At 42.8% G+C, this 17038-nt stretch overlaps 1 protein-coding gene across 1 annotated transcript; it reads right to left on the reverse strand.

The window, feature by feature from the left end:
• Nucleotides 1-1565: 1565 nt before the first annotated feature.
• On the reverse strand, nucleotides 1566-13837 carry LOC135550984 (protein YIPF5-like). The gene is made up of 6 exons (XM_064982324.1): nucleotides 13755-13837; nucleotides 11892-12014; nucleotides 8163-8338; nucleotides 4854-4999; nucleotides 4500-4681; nucleotides 1566-4220 (listed from the first exon to the last, which is right to left on the reverse strand). The coding sequence occupies exons 2-6, from the start codon at nucleotides 12002-12004 to the stop codon at nucleotides 4058-4060; spliced, it is 780 nt and encodes a 259-aa protein (XP_064838396.1). The 5' UTR covers nucleotides 12005-12014; nucleotides 13755-13837; the 3' UTR covers nucleotides 1566-4057.
• Nucleotides 13838-17038: the final 3201 nt, after the last annotated feature.

A 17038-nucleotide genomic window follows, 5' to 3' on the forward strand; every position in this document is an offset into this window, starting at 1 on the left:
TATGATGGCTGCGTGGTCCCATGGTGTTTATACTTGCTTACTATTGTTTGTGCAGATGAACGTGGTACCTTCAGGCATCTGATTCCCAAGGCTGAATCAGACTTGTGGAGGTCTACAATTTTTTTGGGGCTGATTTCCCAAGCAAAGAGGCACTGAATTTGAAGGTAGGCCTTGAAATACATCCACAGGTACACCTCCAATTGACTTAAATGATGTCAATTAGCCTATCAGAAGCTTCTAAAGCCATGACATAATTTTCTGGAATATTCCAAGCGATTTAAAAGCAGTCAACTTTGTGTATGTAAACTTCTGACGCATCAGGAATTTTGATAGATTAATTCACTGTCTGTAAACAATTGTTGGAACAACTACTTTGTACATGACACAAATGTCCTAACAGACTTGCCAAACCTATAGTTTAACAAGAAATGTGGAGTTTTAATAACTCCAACTGTACATTCAATACAGTGGTGTCCATTTATACTCTTAGCTCTCACACCCTCCTTTCCTCAAAGATGTACTTCAATACTTTTCACCCAGGACTTCTTATCAGTCAGGAGAGGCCTGGAGTTATTGGGCGTACACATTCCTAGTCCACTAAATCATTTGACTTCTCATACACAAAGCACTTGAACCGAACACTACTTTCAATCTCTAAGGATATAGAAAAACAATCTATTCATACTGAAATGATAAAATTATATAAAACAGTAATATACAATGTATTACAATATTATGGTCACTACAGCCAATGCGAACTGATATTTATTTGGAGTAAACCTGTCACAAACACTATCAGTATACACTCGGTTTGGTTGAGTGATAACCTGGGTCATGTTACAGGCCTTAGTCACAGTAAGAAGCTTACTCTTTAAAGGACATCTAGATAACCAGTCAATGTTCTGATCACCAAGAAAATAAAGTATCAGAGACCTTATCTAACATCCCACACATATTCTCCCGATACTGACAGTTAGCACTTGGTGGCCTATAGCAGCACCCTAAAAGAAGAGGCTTCAGATGAGGCAAGTGAACCGGCAACCACAGCACTTCTACGTAATTGTCATGAAAACCTCTGAGCTTTACAGGAATATGGCTCTGAACATATACCACAACACCTCCCCCATAGACATTCCTGTCTTTTCTGTAGATGTTATATCCTTGTTTCCCTACTGCTGTATGATCGAAGGTGCTGTCTTTAAGTGAGTCTCAGTAATGGCTAATATATATTACCTAAGATTAACAAATACTAATCTCATTTACTTTGTTTCTGAGGCTACACATTTATATCACCTTACTTTAAACTTTTCCTGGGTAGCTTATGTAAAACTGAACTCAATGATAAGTTGTATTTCTAATAATTCTATTTCTGATAACAAAGAAGACGTTATACAGTAGACTCAGAGTGAGTGTGGTTTTGGTTCCAACACCCAGTCATTACAGGATGAATTCCAGAAATACCAAACCTTAAAATGTTTTAGGCTGAAAGCATGAGAAATACTAAAATGGACTCCGGGCGGGACGCCACATCACATGCATGTAAAAATTATGCAACGGACCATAGATGACATGAGATATTTTATTTAGATTGTGGCAGATAAAACCACCCAAGCACGACGCCCATCTATCAAGAATTTCAACATGACAAAAGCACAACATCGACTTTGATGTACAAAACAAATGATACAGTATATAAATACTTGGCCATATAAGAGCAGCACTGTAATTGCTCAGTGGCCTTGTGTCCTCCCTGAGATTGAAAGGTTGGGAGTTTGATCCCTGGCCGCATCATACAAAGAGACTAAGAATGGGACACGATGTGTCGCTGCCTGGCACTCAGCATTAAGGAGATAGATTTTGGGTAAGGCCCTACGATAGACTAGCATCCTGTCCAGGGGGTATACTTGTACGTCAAGCTACCTCAGGAGATCTGCTCCTATGAGCCGTTCCAGCTAGCTCGTGAAAGGCTACTTACTGTATTTACTCTGATTTTTTTGAATGGCAGTATCCCCTTAACATTTGTTGAAATTGAAAAGCACTCCATTTTCATTGCCGCATTTTGCTTAAGAGGGCAAAAATATAAAAACGCATCCATTTGAGGAGCTCAGGTTTAGCACAGAAACAAATCTATAGGAAAACCAAAAAACACAAACCCCCAATGTCCTTAAAACCCTGTGCTCATTAACAGCCTCCCAGATGACACCTGTGTGTGAAACCAAAATTCCAAAGCCACATTTTAATATCAGTCCAAAGTGAATGGCAAAAGACCGAAACTCTCAACCTGAAGCCAAAAAAACCCCTCAACGCATAGCCTACAGCAGGGGTGTCTCCAACCCTGTTCCTGGAGAACTTCCCTCCTGTAGATTGTCACTCCAACACCAGCTAACTATTAGAAGGTGCGCTAGATTAAAGGTTGGAGTGAAAACCTACAGGAGGGTAGCTCTCCAGGAACAGGGTTGGAGTGAAAACCTACAGGAGGGTAGCTCTCCAGGAACAGGGTTGGAGTGAAAACCTACAGGATGGTAGATCTCCAGGAACAGGGTTGGAGTGAAAACCTACAGGACGGTAGCTCTCCAGGAACAGGGTTGAAAACAATAGAAAACTGATCAAATGCAAACTGCATGAAAAGGAGGATTAAGTTAAGGTGTAGGAGACAAAACTCAGGATCTGTGAGCTCCTTCGTGTGTGGTTTAACAACCTGTAGTACAATACCATTACACAGTGAAACTTAAGGAAAGCATAGAAATAGCGTACAAAGAACATATCTACCGCTTCTTAGACTTACTTTCAAATGAGAATGACAGAGCTATAACTCACATTTCTATGTGAATTTGGTTGGGTCGCCCAAAAGGTTACATATTGCAGCTTTAATGTGATCAACAAACTATCATTTTACAATAAAAATACATGTACCGGGAAATATGAACAAAAACTAGGTCATGAGGCACACATTAGCTGGTTCCCACTGGTCAATAGAGAAAATGAAAAAACATCTTATTTTTTTGGGACATAAATTCTTTGAGTCTGCATGTGTGCAGCTGTCATTACGCAGGCACTGACTGACCAAAGTTTACAATCACACAAGCTGCATAACTAACACACCCTTGACCACATGTAGTTAGCTAAGGAGGCTCACTGTTAGGCCATGTGCCTAGGGCTGGGAAATATAGTGGGGAAGGGCACAGAGCTTTGGTGTTTCAGCAATTTAAAACGATTTCAGCTTTGTAAGACATGTCTCTTCCGAGTTGCAAGTTGACCTCAGTGTACCCAGATGTGCATGTATGCATGAGAGGGCCGGCAGAATTAACTAACTGCTCTATTTCAAATCTGCTGCTTCAGTTGAATAAAATTGAAAATACTTGTGCAAACCAATTTCTGAAGGCCTCAAGGCTCAAATAAATCTAAGAAACAAACATACAGAATAAAGAAGCTTTAAATGGAATAGAAGATTCTGTGGTGGTCGGTGGATGGGTCCTTAGTCCTGAATAGAAGGGGTTTGGAATTGAAACTTCTGCGCAGACCCGTGTAGGCAGATGTAAAAATGGAATGCAACAGACAGGGTAACTGGCCACACCACTGCGATGGGGGTGCAGCACAGAAGGGCCTCTGACAGGCCCTAAAGTTAGTTGGGTTTGTTAATCCGTTTACAGGGTGTAGACCAGTGTCTCCCAATGCCAGTCCTCCAGTACCTCCAATAGCATACACTTTTTTTGTTGTAGCCCCAGACAAACTGACCTGATTCAACTCAATGAGGGCTTGATTAGTTGACAAGTTGAATCAGGTGTGCTTGTCCAGGGCTACAGGAAGAATGTGTTCTGTTGGAGATACAGGAGGATAGGAGTTGGAAAACAGTTCTAGACCAGGGTTTCCCCAACTCTGTCCTGGTCCCACCACCTGGGTGCACATTTTGGTTTTGGATTTCTACACAACTGACTCAAATAATCAAAGCTTGAAGAGTTGGTTATTCAAAACATGTGTGGTACTAGGGCAAAAAAAAGAAATGTGCATCAGAGCCCCAGGACCGAGTTAGGGGAACCCTGGTGTAGACAGACAACATTTAGAAGACAGAGATAAGGGCGAAGACCCCGTAGAGGAGGGCACAGGGGTACGCCACCAGAAGCTGCTGTCCGTCCATGGCCAGGGCCGAGATGAAGATCTTGGAAGCAGAGAAACTGCACCAGCCAATTATCGTGGCTGCGATGATTATTCCAAACATGCCTCTGAAAAAGGTAAATAAAGTTAGATCAGTTAGTAAAATGTCGGCATGCACCCGGACCACCAAACCCACTACCATTGCAGAAAAAAAATATCATAGGGAAAACACTGGTGTGGTAAAGATAATTGCACTGTAATACTCCATAAACAAACAAATAGGGCATCAAAAGTCAAAGGCTGATAATAAAATTGTTGTGCACCACCCGACACTTACGATCTATTGTAGTGACACAGGACCTTACCATATTGAGCTAACCTCTTCTCAGGCCCATGTTTGTACTTACTGTAAAGACAAGATGACTCCGAAGCTGGCAAGGAGGATCATGGGTAGCAGGCAGTAGCCCAGTACGCTGGCGACACAGCCAAACGACACGCCGGTCATGCTCATTAAGTTGAGGAGGCAGTACATCCCCAGGCAGCCGATGGCACTGATGCCGTACACATAGCCAAACTGGATCTTTCCTGTCTGCAGCAGTTAGACAGGAACATATAGCCAACTCATCAGCCATCCCCTTTTACATAGTCATCTCTTCCCAGGACAAACAATGTTATATTATAGCACAAGGTAAAATGTAAAATACATATTGATACCATGTAAGTGTTCAAGTGATGTACTGCATCAATAGAATAGTTCTTACGAGAAGTAAGGTGGCTCCGAAGGCCAGACAGAACACCATGGGTCCAGCCAGGTCAGTCTCGTTCATAATGTTACCGTCTGCTGCCTTCATGGGGTGGAGCACTGTCAGGGTCTTCTGCCAGATGTGGTCAAAGTTTATGCCTAATTCTATGAGGCATACCCATGAAAAGATATTAAAACAATGTCAGATATAAGACAAAGGGTTGGAGGGACAACTCATTCATACAATAGTCTGAACAAAAATCTATATACCCCCTAGAATGAAATACACTTTACATTTAAGGGAAATTACAAGCCAAGAAATAAGTATTTATGACGAGAACGCATTTCTCCCTATGACACCACTGTATCAGATGAATGGAGTGGAAGATGTATGCCTCCCTCCAAAATAAGATCCTCCCTAGCAGGATGGCCCTGGTGGCTCCTCCCTAGCATCCTTCCTGTTTGGCCCTGTCCGGGGGTGTCCTCGGATGGGGCCACAGTGTCTCCTGACCCCTCCGGTCTCAGCCTCCAGTATTTATGCTGCAGTAGTTTGTGTCGGGGGGCTAGGGTTAGTTTGTTATATCTGGAGTACTTCTCCTGTCCTATTCGGTGTCCTGTGTGAATTTAAGTGTGCTCTCTCTAATTCTCTCTTTCTCTTTCTCGGAGGACCTGAGCCCTAGGACCATGCCTCAGGACTACCTGACATGATGACTCCTTGCTGTCCCCAGTCCACCTGGCCGTACTGCTGCTCCAGTTTCAACTGTTCTTCCTTATTATTATTGGACCATGCTGGTTATTTATGAACATTTGAACATCTTGGCCATGTTCTGTTATAATCTCCACCTGGCACAGCCAGAAGAGGACTGGTCACCCCACATAGCCTGGTTCCTCCCTAGGTTTTGGCCTTTCTAGGGAGTTTTTCCTAGCCGCCGTGCTTCTACACCTGCATTGCTTGCTGTTTGGGGTTTTAGGCTGGGTTTCTGTACAGCACTTAAAGATCATCATATCAGCTGATGTACGAAGGGCTACATAAATAAATTTGATTTGATTTAGCAGGATGGCCCTGGTGGCTCCTCCCCAGCAGGATGGCCCTGGTGGCTCCTCCCCAGCAGGATGGCCCTGGTGGCTCCTCCCCAGCAGGATGGCCCTGGTGGCTCCTCCCCGACTGCAGACCCATTTAGTGCACACAGCTGGATAACTGGGCAACTCTGACTTAGACTTTCCCGTCTCAGGGGGAATGCAACACGGATACAGAACAGATCTCACTAAAGATCTAAAAGTTATACAGCTGCACCATTGAGATCATCTTGACTGGGTGCATCACCGCCTGGTATGGTAACGGCTTGGCATCCGACTGCAAGACACTACGTCCCAGTACATCACTGGGGCCGAGCTCCAGAGGAAAGCCCTAAAAATGTTCCAAGACTCCTGCCACCCAAGGCATGTACCGTTCTCTCTGCTACTGCACAGCAAGCAGTATCGATGCGCCAAGTCTGGAACCAACAGGACCCTGAACAGCTTCTATACTAAGCCATGAGACGGCCAAATAACTACCCAGACTACCTGCATAGACCCTTTTTGCACACACTCATAACATATGCTGCTGCTACTGGTCATTATCTATCCTGTTGCCTAGTCAACTTACCCCTAACTATATGTACCATCTACCTCAAACCCTTTCACTTCGACTTGGTACCAGGTTATCATTACTGTGTATTTATTCCTACTTATTTGTATATTTTTCTTTGCGTTGTTGAGAAGGGCCAGTATGTAAGCATTTCACTGTTAGTGACCGGGTGTTTACGAAGCATGTGACATAACATTTGATTTGAAGACATCTGAAACCCATCATAGCGCTCCCCTGACTAGAGGTCGACCGATTAAAACGGCATGGACGCCAATTACATTGCAATCCGAGGAAACTGCGTGGCAGGCTGACCACCTGTTAAGCGAGTGCAGCGTCTAAAGGACCTTGGCTCCTTGCATCCACAAGGTAAGTTGTTTGCTAGCATTGAACTTAAGAAAAAAAACTATCACTAGTTAACAACACATGGTTGATGATATTACTAGTTTAAATAGCTTGTCCTGCGTTGCATATAATCAATGCGGTGCCTGTTAATTTATCATCGAATCACAGCCTTCTTCAACTTCAAACGGGTGATTTAACAAAAGCGCATTGCCGAAAAAAGCAATCTTTGCACAAAGGTACCTAACCATAAAGATCAATGTCTTGTTTAAAATCAATACACAGAAGTATATATTTAGAAACCTGCATGTTTAGTTAAAAATTCATGTTAGCAGGCAAAATTAACTAGGGAAATAGTCACTTCTCTTGCGTTCAGTGCAAGAAGAGTCAGGGTATATGCAACAATTTGCTTGGTTCGTTGCGAAATGTGAACTAATTTGCCAGAATTATACATAATTATGAAATAACATTAAAGGTTGTGCATTGTAACAGAAATATTTGGACCGTATTTCACTGAAAGAATCAACATTTTGTTTTCAAAATTATAGTTTCCGGATTTTACCATATTAAATGTCCAAAGGCTGGTATTTCTGTGTTTATTATAATTAAGTCATGATTAGATAGAGCAGTCTGACTGGGCAGTGGTAGGGAGCAGCACGCTCGTAAGCATTCAAACTTTACTGTGTTTGCCAGCAGCTCTTTGCAATGCTTGAAACACAGCGCTGTTTATGACTTCAAGCCTATCAACTCCTGAGATTAGGCTGGCAATACTAAAGTGCCTATAAGAACATCAAATATATATGAAATACAAATGGTACAGAGAGAAATAGTCAACGCATCATAATTCCTATAATAACTACAACCTAAATCTTCTTAACTGGGAATATTGAACCACCAGCTTTCAGATGTTCTCTTGTTATGAGCAAGGAACTTGAATGTTTGCTTTTTTACATGGTACATATGGCACTTACTCTATTCTCCCAACATTGTTTTTGCGTTATTTAAACCAAATTGAACATGTTTCACTATTTATTTATTTGAGACTAAATAGATTATTTATCATATTAATTTAAAATAAGTGTTAATTCAGTATTGTTGCAATTGTCATTATTACAAATATATAAATAAATAAAATTTCCAATTAAAATCGATATCTGGCCGCCAAGTATCTGGCCGCCATGCTCTGGCATAGGTCTGGCTTCTGATAGATCACGTGGAATTTGTGCCATATTGCTTAAAACTAGCCAATCCTCTCAGATCAACAAAGGTGCCTAGGGAGGTGGATGAAAGGGCTTGATTTGGGATAAAGCATTCTTTACCATCCCTTTCCCCTGTGGAGTCTCACCACCGGGTTATCCTTACCCTCCAGCAGCGGGGGCTCGTCGTCAAAGCTGCTGCCGTACATGGACTGTGTGGGGGAAGGTGTGAAGGCCGGTGTGGGCTGGTAGATCTGGCCGGTGTAGGGCTGCTGAGGTTGCATCATCCCTGGGGCTGCGTATCCCATTGGCTGGGAGTAGTCATACTGACCATATTGACCCCTGGGGTGACACATAGGAACACTTCTCAGAACCCCTCCAAGGCTTTATTAAACACAAACATGTCACGTCTCAAGCTAGTAAGCAACATGGGAACAGAACTAACAAAACTTGCCCTTGCGAGAAATTGGAGACAGGCTTTTCTAAAGTGTAGCTATTCTCAGATCACAGTGAGTTAGAGAAGTGACTGATCAAATCAACGTTTATTGGTTGCATACACAGATTTGCAGATGTTCTCAGGTGCAGCGATACTCTAGCGTTTTTAGCACCAACAGTGTAGTAATAATACCTAGCAATACAAAACGCACATAAAGTCAAGTAAATTAAGCCCCTTTGCTTCCATAACAGCCTGATTTATTTGGGGCATGGAAACATTGCTCAATTGGTATCAAGAGACCTAACGTGCGTCAGGAAAACATTTCCCAAACCATCACCCCACCAACCTGTACTGCTGACAGCCCTACCTTGTCACAACATAACTGATTGGCTCAAGTGCATTAAGGAAAGAAAATCCACAAATTAACTTATCAAGGCACACTTGTTAATTGAAATGCATTCCAGGTGACTACCTCAGGAAGCTGGTTGAGAAAATAACAAGCGTGTGCAAAGTTGTCAAGGCAAAGTGTGGCTACTTCAAATATATATATTTTTTAACACTTTTTGGGTTACTACACAATTCCATGTGTGGGATTTCATAGTTTGATGTCTTCACTATTATTCCACAATGTGGAAGAGAGTAAAAATAAATAACCATTGAATGAATGTGCCCAAACTGGTACTCTAAATTAGCAAAATATTCTGAAAACATGTTTTTTTTTTTTTCTCCACCTTTTTTTTTTAGTTCTCATTTGCAACTGCGACCTGGCCAAGATAAAGCATAGCAGTGTGAACAGACAACAGAGTTACACATGGAGTAAACAATTAACAAGTCAATAATACAGTAGAAAAAAGGAGAATCTATATACATTGTGTGCAAAAGGCATGAGGAGGTAGGCGAATAATTACAATTTTGCAGATTAACACTGGAGTGATAAATGAAGTGATAAATGATCAGATGGTCATGTACAGGTAGAGATATTGGTGTGCAAAAGAGCAGAAAATAAAATAAATAAAAACAGTATGGGGATTAGGTAGGTAAAAATGGGTGGGCTATTTACCGATAGACTATGTAGAGCGGCAGCTGTACAGCGGGTATTGTGTGTAGATTGATGAGGGAAAAAATTATTTAATCAATTTTAGAATAAGGCTGTAACGTAACAAAATGTGGAGAAAGTCAAGGAGTCTGAATACTTTCCGAAGACAGTGTGTATGTATATATCCACACACTCCGGCCGCCATAGACTATTCTCTCTGCTGCCGGAGCACCAAGTCTGTGTCCAGGTGGCTTCTGAATGGCTTCTACCCCCAAGCCATAGGACTCCTGAACACACACACACACACACACACACACACACGACCTTCCACCCCCACCTGGGATATGGATGCCTGAAGAAGACCCAGGTGTCAAAACGTTGTTATAAATAAACATAACCTGGGAGCATGAGCAGCAGTGTGCAGCGTTTTCCTTTCTGTTTTCCATGAGTTTGCCTACAACTCCAGCACCTTGATGTCCGTATGTTCTTCAGCTTTAGTAAACAGGCCTACCACTGTTTGGTCATCGGCAAACTTGATGATTATGTTGAAGACATGCGTGGCCACACACTTATGGGTGAACAGTAGGGGCTGAGCACAAGGGGCTGAGCAAGCACACATGCGGGGGCCCCCCCTGTTGAGGATCAGCGTGGCAGATGTGGTTAAGGTAGGCAACAACACTTGAGGTCGGCCCATCAGGAAGTCCAGGCCTGCCAACCGTGTCAAACTTTTTAGAGTACCAGACGCAAGCTGGAAATTGGATATTCATGTGCTTAAACATTATGGATCACACCTGGTTCAGTTCAGTCCATTGAAAAGGTATTTACAAGACAAATAAAATATTCATACTGATAAGTACAGAACATATAAAATATGTTTTGTGGAATTAGCACAGATTATATGTTTATACCATTACATGTTCAGTGTAGAATGGAGATAATTATCTAGAATGTTTTTCTAAGCACATGCCCCCAAGTTTGTCTCTATAGTAGAGGAACGCATGTCACCTCTCAAACAGGGCCAGCTCACAAGTATTGGCTTTTTAGACACGGTTCCTAAATCAACACTAAAAGCTAAATAATTTTGAAAACATAAAAATAAAAACAAATGATTGCATCGACACAGACCGCAAACTGGTTACGCAAAGCTTAAGTAGGCTACCTCAAAGGGAATCTGACCGCTGTTCGCTAGAAGAGTCTGCTGTTTCAGCCTATGTAAAGGTGCCTATTAGATTTCTTTGCAGCACATACATCTCAGATTTTCGAAAATTGATAAAATCTCAAATCTAGGCATTTTAGAAGCATTACCTCTTTAGCTAATACCTGACACCAAATCATCCTCCATCACGCAGTCTTCTAAACTCCCCACTCCATTTAATGCCAAGACATTTATATTTTACTGTTGTTCTGCTTTTTGTGACGTGGATCATAATTAGTTAGTCTATCAGGATGCGTGATCCTCTTAATGTTACGTGGAAAATACAACGAATGGGACGCAGAATTAAATGTATCAAACTCGCACAAATTCAACCAGTTATTTTTCATATTTGCATTTAATTTCTTTCACTAGCAAATGCGAGTGAACTGCTGGCACTTTAGAGCCCACCGAACGTCCATCTTATGTTTGCTAACGTTAGCTTGAAACAATTAGTGTTAACCTTTCCACAACACACAGAGTCGATAAGGGATTTGTCCATGTGTTTACGTACAGTTGAGGCGGAAAACTCAGCATCACAAAAAACAGGAAGAGCAGACACGGGGGTAGCTACATCGAATAATGATGTATTAATCTCCATTGACACAAACTCTGTACATGTCTACATGTTGCAGCTCGAGAATCGGGTGTTAGATTTATTTTTCATTCAAATGTAAATAAATATATATGTATTTATATAAATAATCAGGCCCTATTCATTTCTGCGTACTTTTAACTCGGATCTCGTACCTGCGTACATGAACAGAATTGCATAGTTGGTACGCAAAATGCGGGCATGTTGGCAGGTCTGCAAGTTGCACGGGGAGGGGTTCAGACACAGGGCCCTGAGCTTAGCGATGAGCTTGGAGAGCACTATGGTGTTGAAGGCTGAGCTGAAGTCGAACAGCATTCTTACAAATGTACTTCTCTTTTTGAGGTGGGATAGGGAAGTGTGCAGCACAATGGTGATTCCTTCATCAGTGGATCTGTTGGGACGGTATGCAAAGTGTAGTGGGTCTAGGATGTCGGTTAAATCTGTTGTTCTGCCACTGAACAAGGCAGTTAACCCACTGTTCCTAGGCCGTCATTGAAAATAAGAATTTGTTCTTAACTGACTTGCCTAGTTAAAGGTAAAATACCATTTAAAAAAGGTGGAAGTGATACGTTCCTTAACTTGCCTCTCAAAGCACTTCCATGATTAATGCACTGCTAACAGGTTGACAAAACTCACTGTTTGTAGGGATCTTCTGTGTTACTGTAGCCATATCCAGCAGGTTGCCCGTGGTCATCTACACTGTAGCTGGACTGGTAGAAATCTGTGTTGAGGTTGTCAAACCCTGACATTTCTGACCGTCTGCAAAAAACAAATGGTTCATATAAGAATAGTAAGGCTAGAGGAGAAAATTGTCAACAGTATTCAATAGATGGCATAGCACAGCTTCTTGACGCATAGGTATCTTGGAAGTTATTGTGTGTGTTATTCCTGCCCTTCATCCTTTCAAGTCACTAGCTAAATCAGATTAGCCTAGTGAGATGGCAAACGTTAGCTAGAAACGCAGCATCATGGGGAACGCCATTCGCCAACTTTCAAGACGTTAATCCATCTGAACAGTGACATTGATGTGCAATCATACCGAACTCTGTACGCATTCAGTTTTCATTTGGGATAATAGCTAGCTAGCTGCTACATCGCTATCTGGCTGGATAGCTAACAGCTAATAATGTCGGTGCTGGAAGATACTGAGCACCAACACCTTCGCCTGGAAACCCAAAATTGAATTCTACATCGGGCAGAAATTAATGTTTGAATCAGGAAAGTGCTCTCTCACATCCTTTACAAGTCACAATGTTGAATAAAAATACATTTGAACTTTACCAGTTGTCCGTGCGGTTGGTCCATTTGGGGGTAGGCATGCGAGACAATAGTCACAGGAAAGTGTAATTAAATGAAAGTTTTAAAGCGCTGGTAGTGCTTTTACATTTCTATCACCTGAAGCATGGCACAATATTAAAATATAGCTGGTGCATGAGTTTACTTTGTTCTGCCCGCATGTTTCAGGTGTAGAAATCTGAACACACTACCAGGCTTTGAAAAGTTTGTAATTATACTTTCCTGTGGATATATTGTTTCACATTCCTACCGACAAAAAGGGCCATCCGCACGGACAACCAGTAAAATACGTGTAAATAATGAAGATATAATTGCATTCAACAATTCTGACTTGTAGACATGAGAGGTAGCTTTCTTGATTCAAACGATGATTTCTATATCGTGGAGAAATTAACGTAATTCAATGTTTGGTTTCCAGGAAACTAACGTCTTAGTTTGTGGTTGACCTCTTTACTTTACTGCTAGATTAGCAAATACTGTATTTACGTTTCTTACCAATTTTAGGCTGCATTTACAGGCAGCCCATGATTATTTTTTATTACACCAATAGGTCTTTTGACAAATCACAGATATTTTTCAGAGCTGAACTGATTGAGAAAAACGCCAAATTAGTGAAAACAAGATCAGAATTGGGCTGCTTGTGTAAAAGTACCCAGGCAGATTTAGCTTTAAATCAGGAGTTCAATGAAATTATACTTAACTAGCGAACGTTCGTTTTTTTAAACTACACAATTCGGCACCGGGCTCGTTACCTAACGGTAAAGTTATTGTTGGGTAACATTAGTTAGCGAACTAATTTTGTTAGCCAAAGTAGTGACCAGCTAGCCAACCAACAGAAAAAGGTGCTAGGTAGTTTGCTAACGAGGTCAGCTAGCTAGGGCACAGTTAACGTTAGCCAATAATAATAATGTAGCGAAATGTTAGCTAAATTAAAACGATATCTAGCTAACTCGTTAATTAACTCAAAAGGGTGGTAGCTACCTAATTATCAGCTAACCATGCAAATGCATTTAAAGTTAACTGGCTGCTGCCGAGCTTAGACTTAGAACAGAATGTTAGAGTGGCTGGTACGTTAGCTCGTTTATAGCACAACTGAAAACATACTAAATTAATGTGGGCCTCGATAAAAATACTTAATCAAGCTATATATATATATTTATGTATATTACTATGGCCTTCACAAAGCAATACTAACTGTTTTACCTGCAACGTAGAACAATTCTACTCTGGACTTCGCCAACTGAGCTACGTGTCAAGAGAATAATATCAGCAACACTAAAAGAGTACTTCCGGGTCCCGAATTCCGAACATTTAAAAAATAAAAGTCCTCCACGTAATAGTAGAAAAGTGTCAAAAACCTGTAGACCTGTAATAATAGAGACACTCTATTCCCAAACTGCTACAGACCTATATCTATCCTACCCTGCCTCTCAAAGGTTTTCGAAAGCCAAGTTAACAAACAGATTACCGACCATCTCGAATCCCACCGTACCTTCTCCGCTATGCAATCTGGTATCAGAGCTAGTCATGGGTGCACCTAAAGGATATCATAACCACCATCGATAAAAGACAATTCTGTGCAGCTGTGTTCATCGACCTAGCCAAGGCTTTCGACTCTGTCAATCACCACATTCTTATCGGCAGAGTCAACAGCCTTGGTTTCTCAAATAACCGCCTCGCCTGTTTCACCAACTAGTTCTCTGATAGAGTTCAGTGTGTCAAATCAGAGTGCTTTCTCCTATAGAGCTCCATTTTTATGGAACGGTCTGCCTACCCATGTCAGAGACGCAAACTCGGTCTCAACCTTTAAGTCTTTACTGAAAACTCATCTCTTCAGTGGGTCATATGATTGAGTGTAGTCTGGCCCAGGAGTGGGAAGGTGAACGGAAAGGCTCTGGAGCAACAAACCGCCCTTGCTGTCTCTGCCTGGCCGGTTCCCCTCTTTCCACTGGGATTCTCTGCCTCTATTACAGGGGCTGAGTCACTGGCTTACTGGGGCTCTCTCATGCCGTCCCTGGAAGGGGTGCGTCACCTGAGTGGGTTGATTCACTGATGTGGTCATCCTGTCTGGGTTGGCGCCCCCCCTTGGGTTGTGCCATGGCGGAGATCTTTGTGGGCTATACTCAGCCTTGTCTCAGGATGGTAAGTTGGTGGTTGAAGATACCCCTCTAGTGGTGTGGGGGCTGTGCTTTGGCAAAGTGGGTGGGGTTATATCCTTCCTGTTTGGCCCTGTCCGGGGGTGTCCTCGGATGGGGCCACAGTGTCTCCTGACCCCTCCGTTCTCAGCCTCCAGTATTTATGCTGCAGTTGTTTATGTGTTGGAGGGCTAGGGTCAGTTTGTTATATCTGGAGTACTTCTCCTGTCCTATTCGGTGTCCTGTGTGAATCTAAGTGTGTGTTCTCTAATTCTCTCCTTCTCTCTTTCTTTCTCTCTCTCGAAGGACCTGAGCCCTAGGACCATGCCCCAGGACTACCTGACATGATGACTCCTTGCTGTCCCCAGTCCACCTGAATATGTGGACAACTACAAGTGCCTATGTGTCTGGTTAGACTGTAAACTCTCCGTCCAGACTCAGATTAAGCATCTCCAATCCAAAATTAAATCTAAAATCGGGTTCCTATTTCGCAACAAAGCATCCTTCACTCATGCTGCCAAACATACCCTCGTAAAACTGACCATCCAACCGATCCTCGATTTTGGCGATGTCATTTTTAAAATAGCCTCCAATACCCTACTCAACAAATTGTATGCAGTCTATCACAGTGCAATCCGTTTTGTCAGTAGGGTATGTAAAATCTATATTTGGTGTCATTTCACGGGGCTCTGAATAACACGGAGTGCTGCTGGACTTGTTCTGTGGTAAAAATGCTTACAATGAGGTGCCTGGACACCAGAGTATGTGAGAGGAGTTGAACGGTCGGTAATCCCGCACATCACTCATGGTGCTCCACATTCAATGCTAAAAAACGCTCTGCACTCTCACAGGAAAAAAACTGCAGCTCTGAATTCACTCCATTCATTAAAATCACAATTTAACCAACACCCATCATTTTTTGTGAATACTTGGAGCTACCATATGATTTGAATAAAAGTATTTTAACAAACATGAAAAGGTGAATGTAAGAAGCGCTCATCATTTCAAATAGGCTACATGTCATATTAAACAGCATATAAACACTAAATAGGTCAGGAGTCAGACAGGTAGCCTAAGAAGGAACGAAAATGCATTATTTAGGCTATATTATTTCTATTATTTCACGGCTATAGCCTACAAAGAAATGCATTGTGAAGTATTTGCGAGTGCGACAACAGGCTGGTAGGGACATAAAGCGCTCACCATTTAAACAACATTTCTTTGTATTAAAACATTATGGATTATAAATTGCCCATACAGGCTGTGACTTAGAATTAAATACAAATTAAACAAAAAAATGCCTTATTAGGCTCAGTGCCCTTGAATTTATTTTTAAGAAACATGAGTTTCAGTCTCCTGCGATGGTGCTTGTTGGAGAGTAGGCCAGCAGCAGAGAATAACTTCTCCACTCGCAGAGCCCTTGGGGATACAAAACACCCTTCAGAGCCCTTGGGGATGCACAACACCCTTCATGCCCTTCCACATTCAATGCACAACACCCTTCAGAGCCCTTGGGGATGCACAACACCCTTCAGAGCCCTTGGGGATGCACAACACCCTTCAGAGCCCTTGGGGATGCACAACACCCTTCAGAGCCCTTGGGGATGCACAACACCCTTCAGAGCCCTTGGGGATGCAAAACACCCTTCAGAGCCCTTGGGGGATGCAAACCACCCTTCAGAGCCCTTGGGGATGCACAACACCATTCAGAGCCCTTGGGGATGCACAACACCCTTCAGAGCCCTTGGGGATGCACAACACCCTTCAGAGCCCTTGGGGATGCACAACACCCTTCAGAGCCCTTGGGGATGCAAAACACCCTTCAGAGCCCTTGGGGATGCACAACACCCTTCAGAGCCCTTGGGGATGCACAACACCCTTCAGAGCCCTTGGGGATGCACAACACCCTTCAGAGCCCTTGGGGATGCACAACAGAGCCCCTGGGGATTCAGAGCCCTTGGGGATGCACAACACCCTTCAGAGCCCTTGGGGCCCTTGGGGATGCACAACACCCTTCAGAGCCCTTGGGGATGCAAAACACCCTTCAGAGCCCTTGGGGATGCACAACACCCTTCAGAGCCCTTGGGGATGCACAACACCCTTCAGAGCCCTTGGGGATGCACAACACCCTTCAGAGCCCTTGGGGATGCACAACACCCTTCAGAGCCCTTGGGGATGCACAACACCCTTCAGAGCCCTTGGGGATGCACAAACACCCTTCAGAGCCCTTGGGGATGCACAACACCCTCACCCTTGGGGATTCAGAGCCCTTGGGGATGCACAACACCCTTCAGAGCCCTTGGGGATGCACAACACCCTTCAGAGCCCTTGGGGATGCACAACACCCTTCAG

The sequence above is a fragment of the Oncorhynchus masou genome, chromosome 12, assembly GCF_036934945.1.
Source record: "Oncorhynchus masou masou isolate Uvic2021 chromosome 12, UVic_Omas_1.1, whole genome shotgun sequence".
Classification (NCBI taxonomy): domain Eukaryota; kingdom Metazoa; phylum Chordata; class Actinopteri; order Salmoniformes; family Salmonidae; genus Oncorhynchus; species Oncorhynchus masou.

What these genes read in the sequence shown, in the direction of transcription:
- LOC135550984 (XM_064982324.1), bottom strand. Translation starts at nt 12,004, where the DNA reads ATGTCAGGGTTTGACAACCTCAACACAGATTTCTACCAGTCCAGCTAC. An exon ending in CGAGCCCCCGCTGCTGGAGG is followed by an intron (nt 5,000 to 8,162) that starts GTAAGGATAACC and finishes TATGCCTCATAG; the next exon opens with AATTAGGCATAAACTTTGAC. An exon ending in GGAGTCATCTTGTCTTTACA is followed by an intron (nt 4,221 to 4,499) that starts GTAAGTACAAAC and finishes TACCTTTTTCAG; the next exon opens with AGGCATGTTTGGAATAATCA.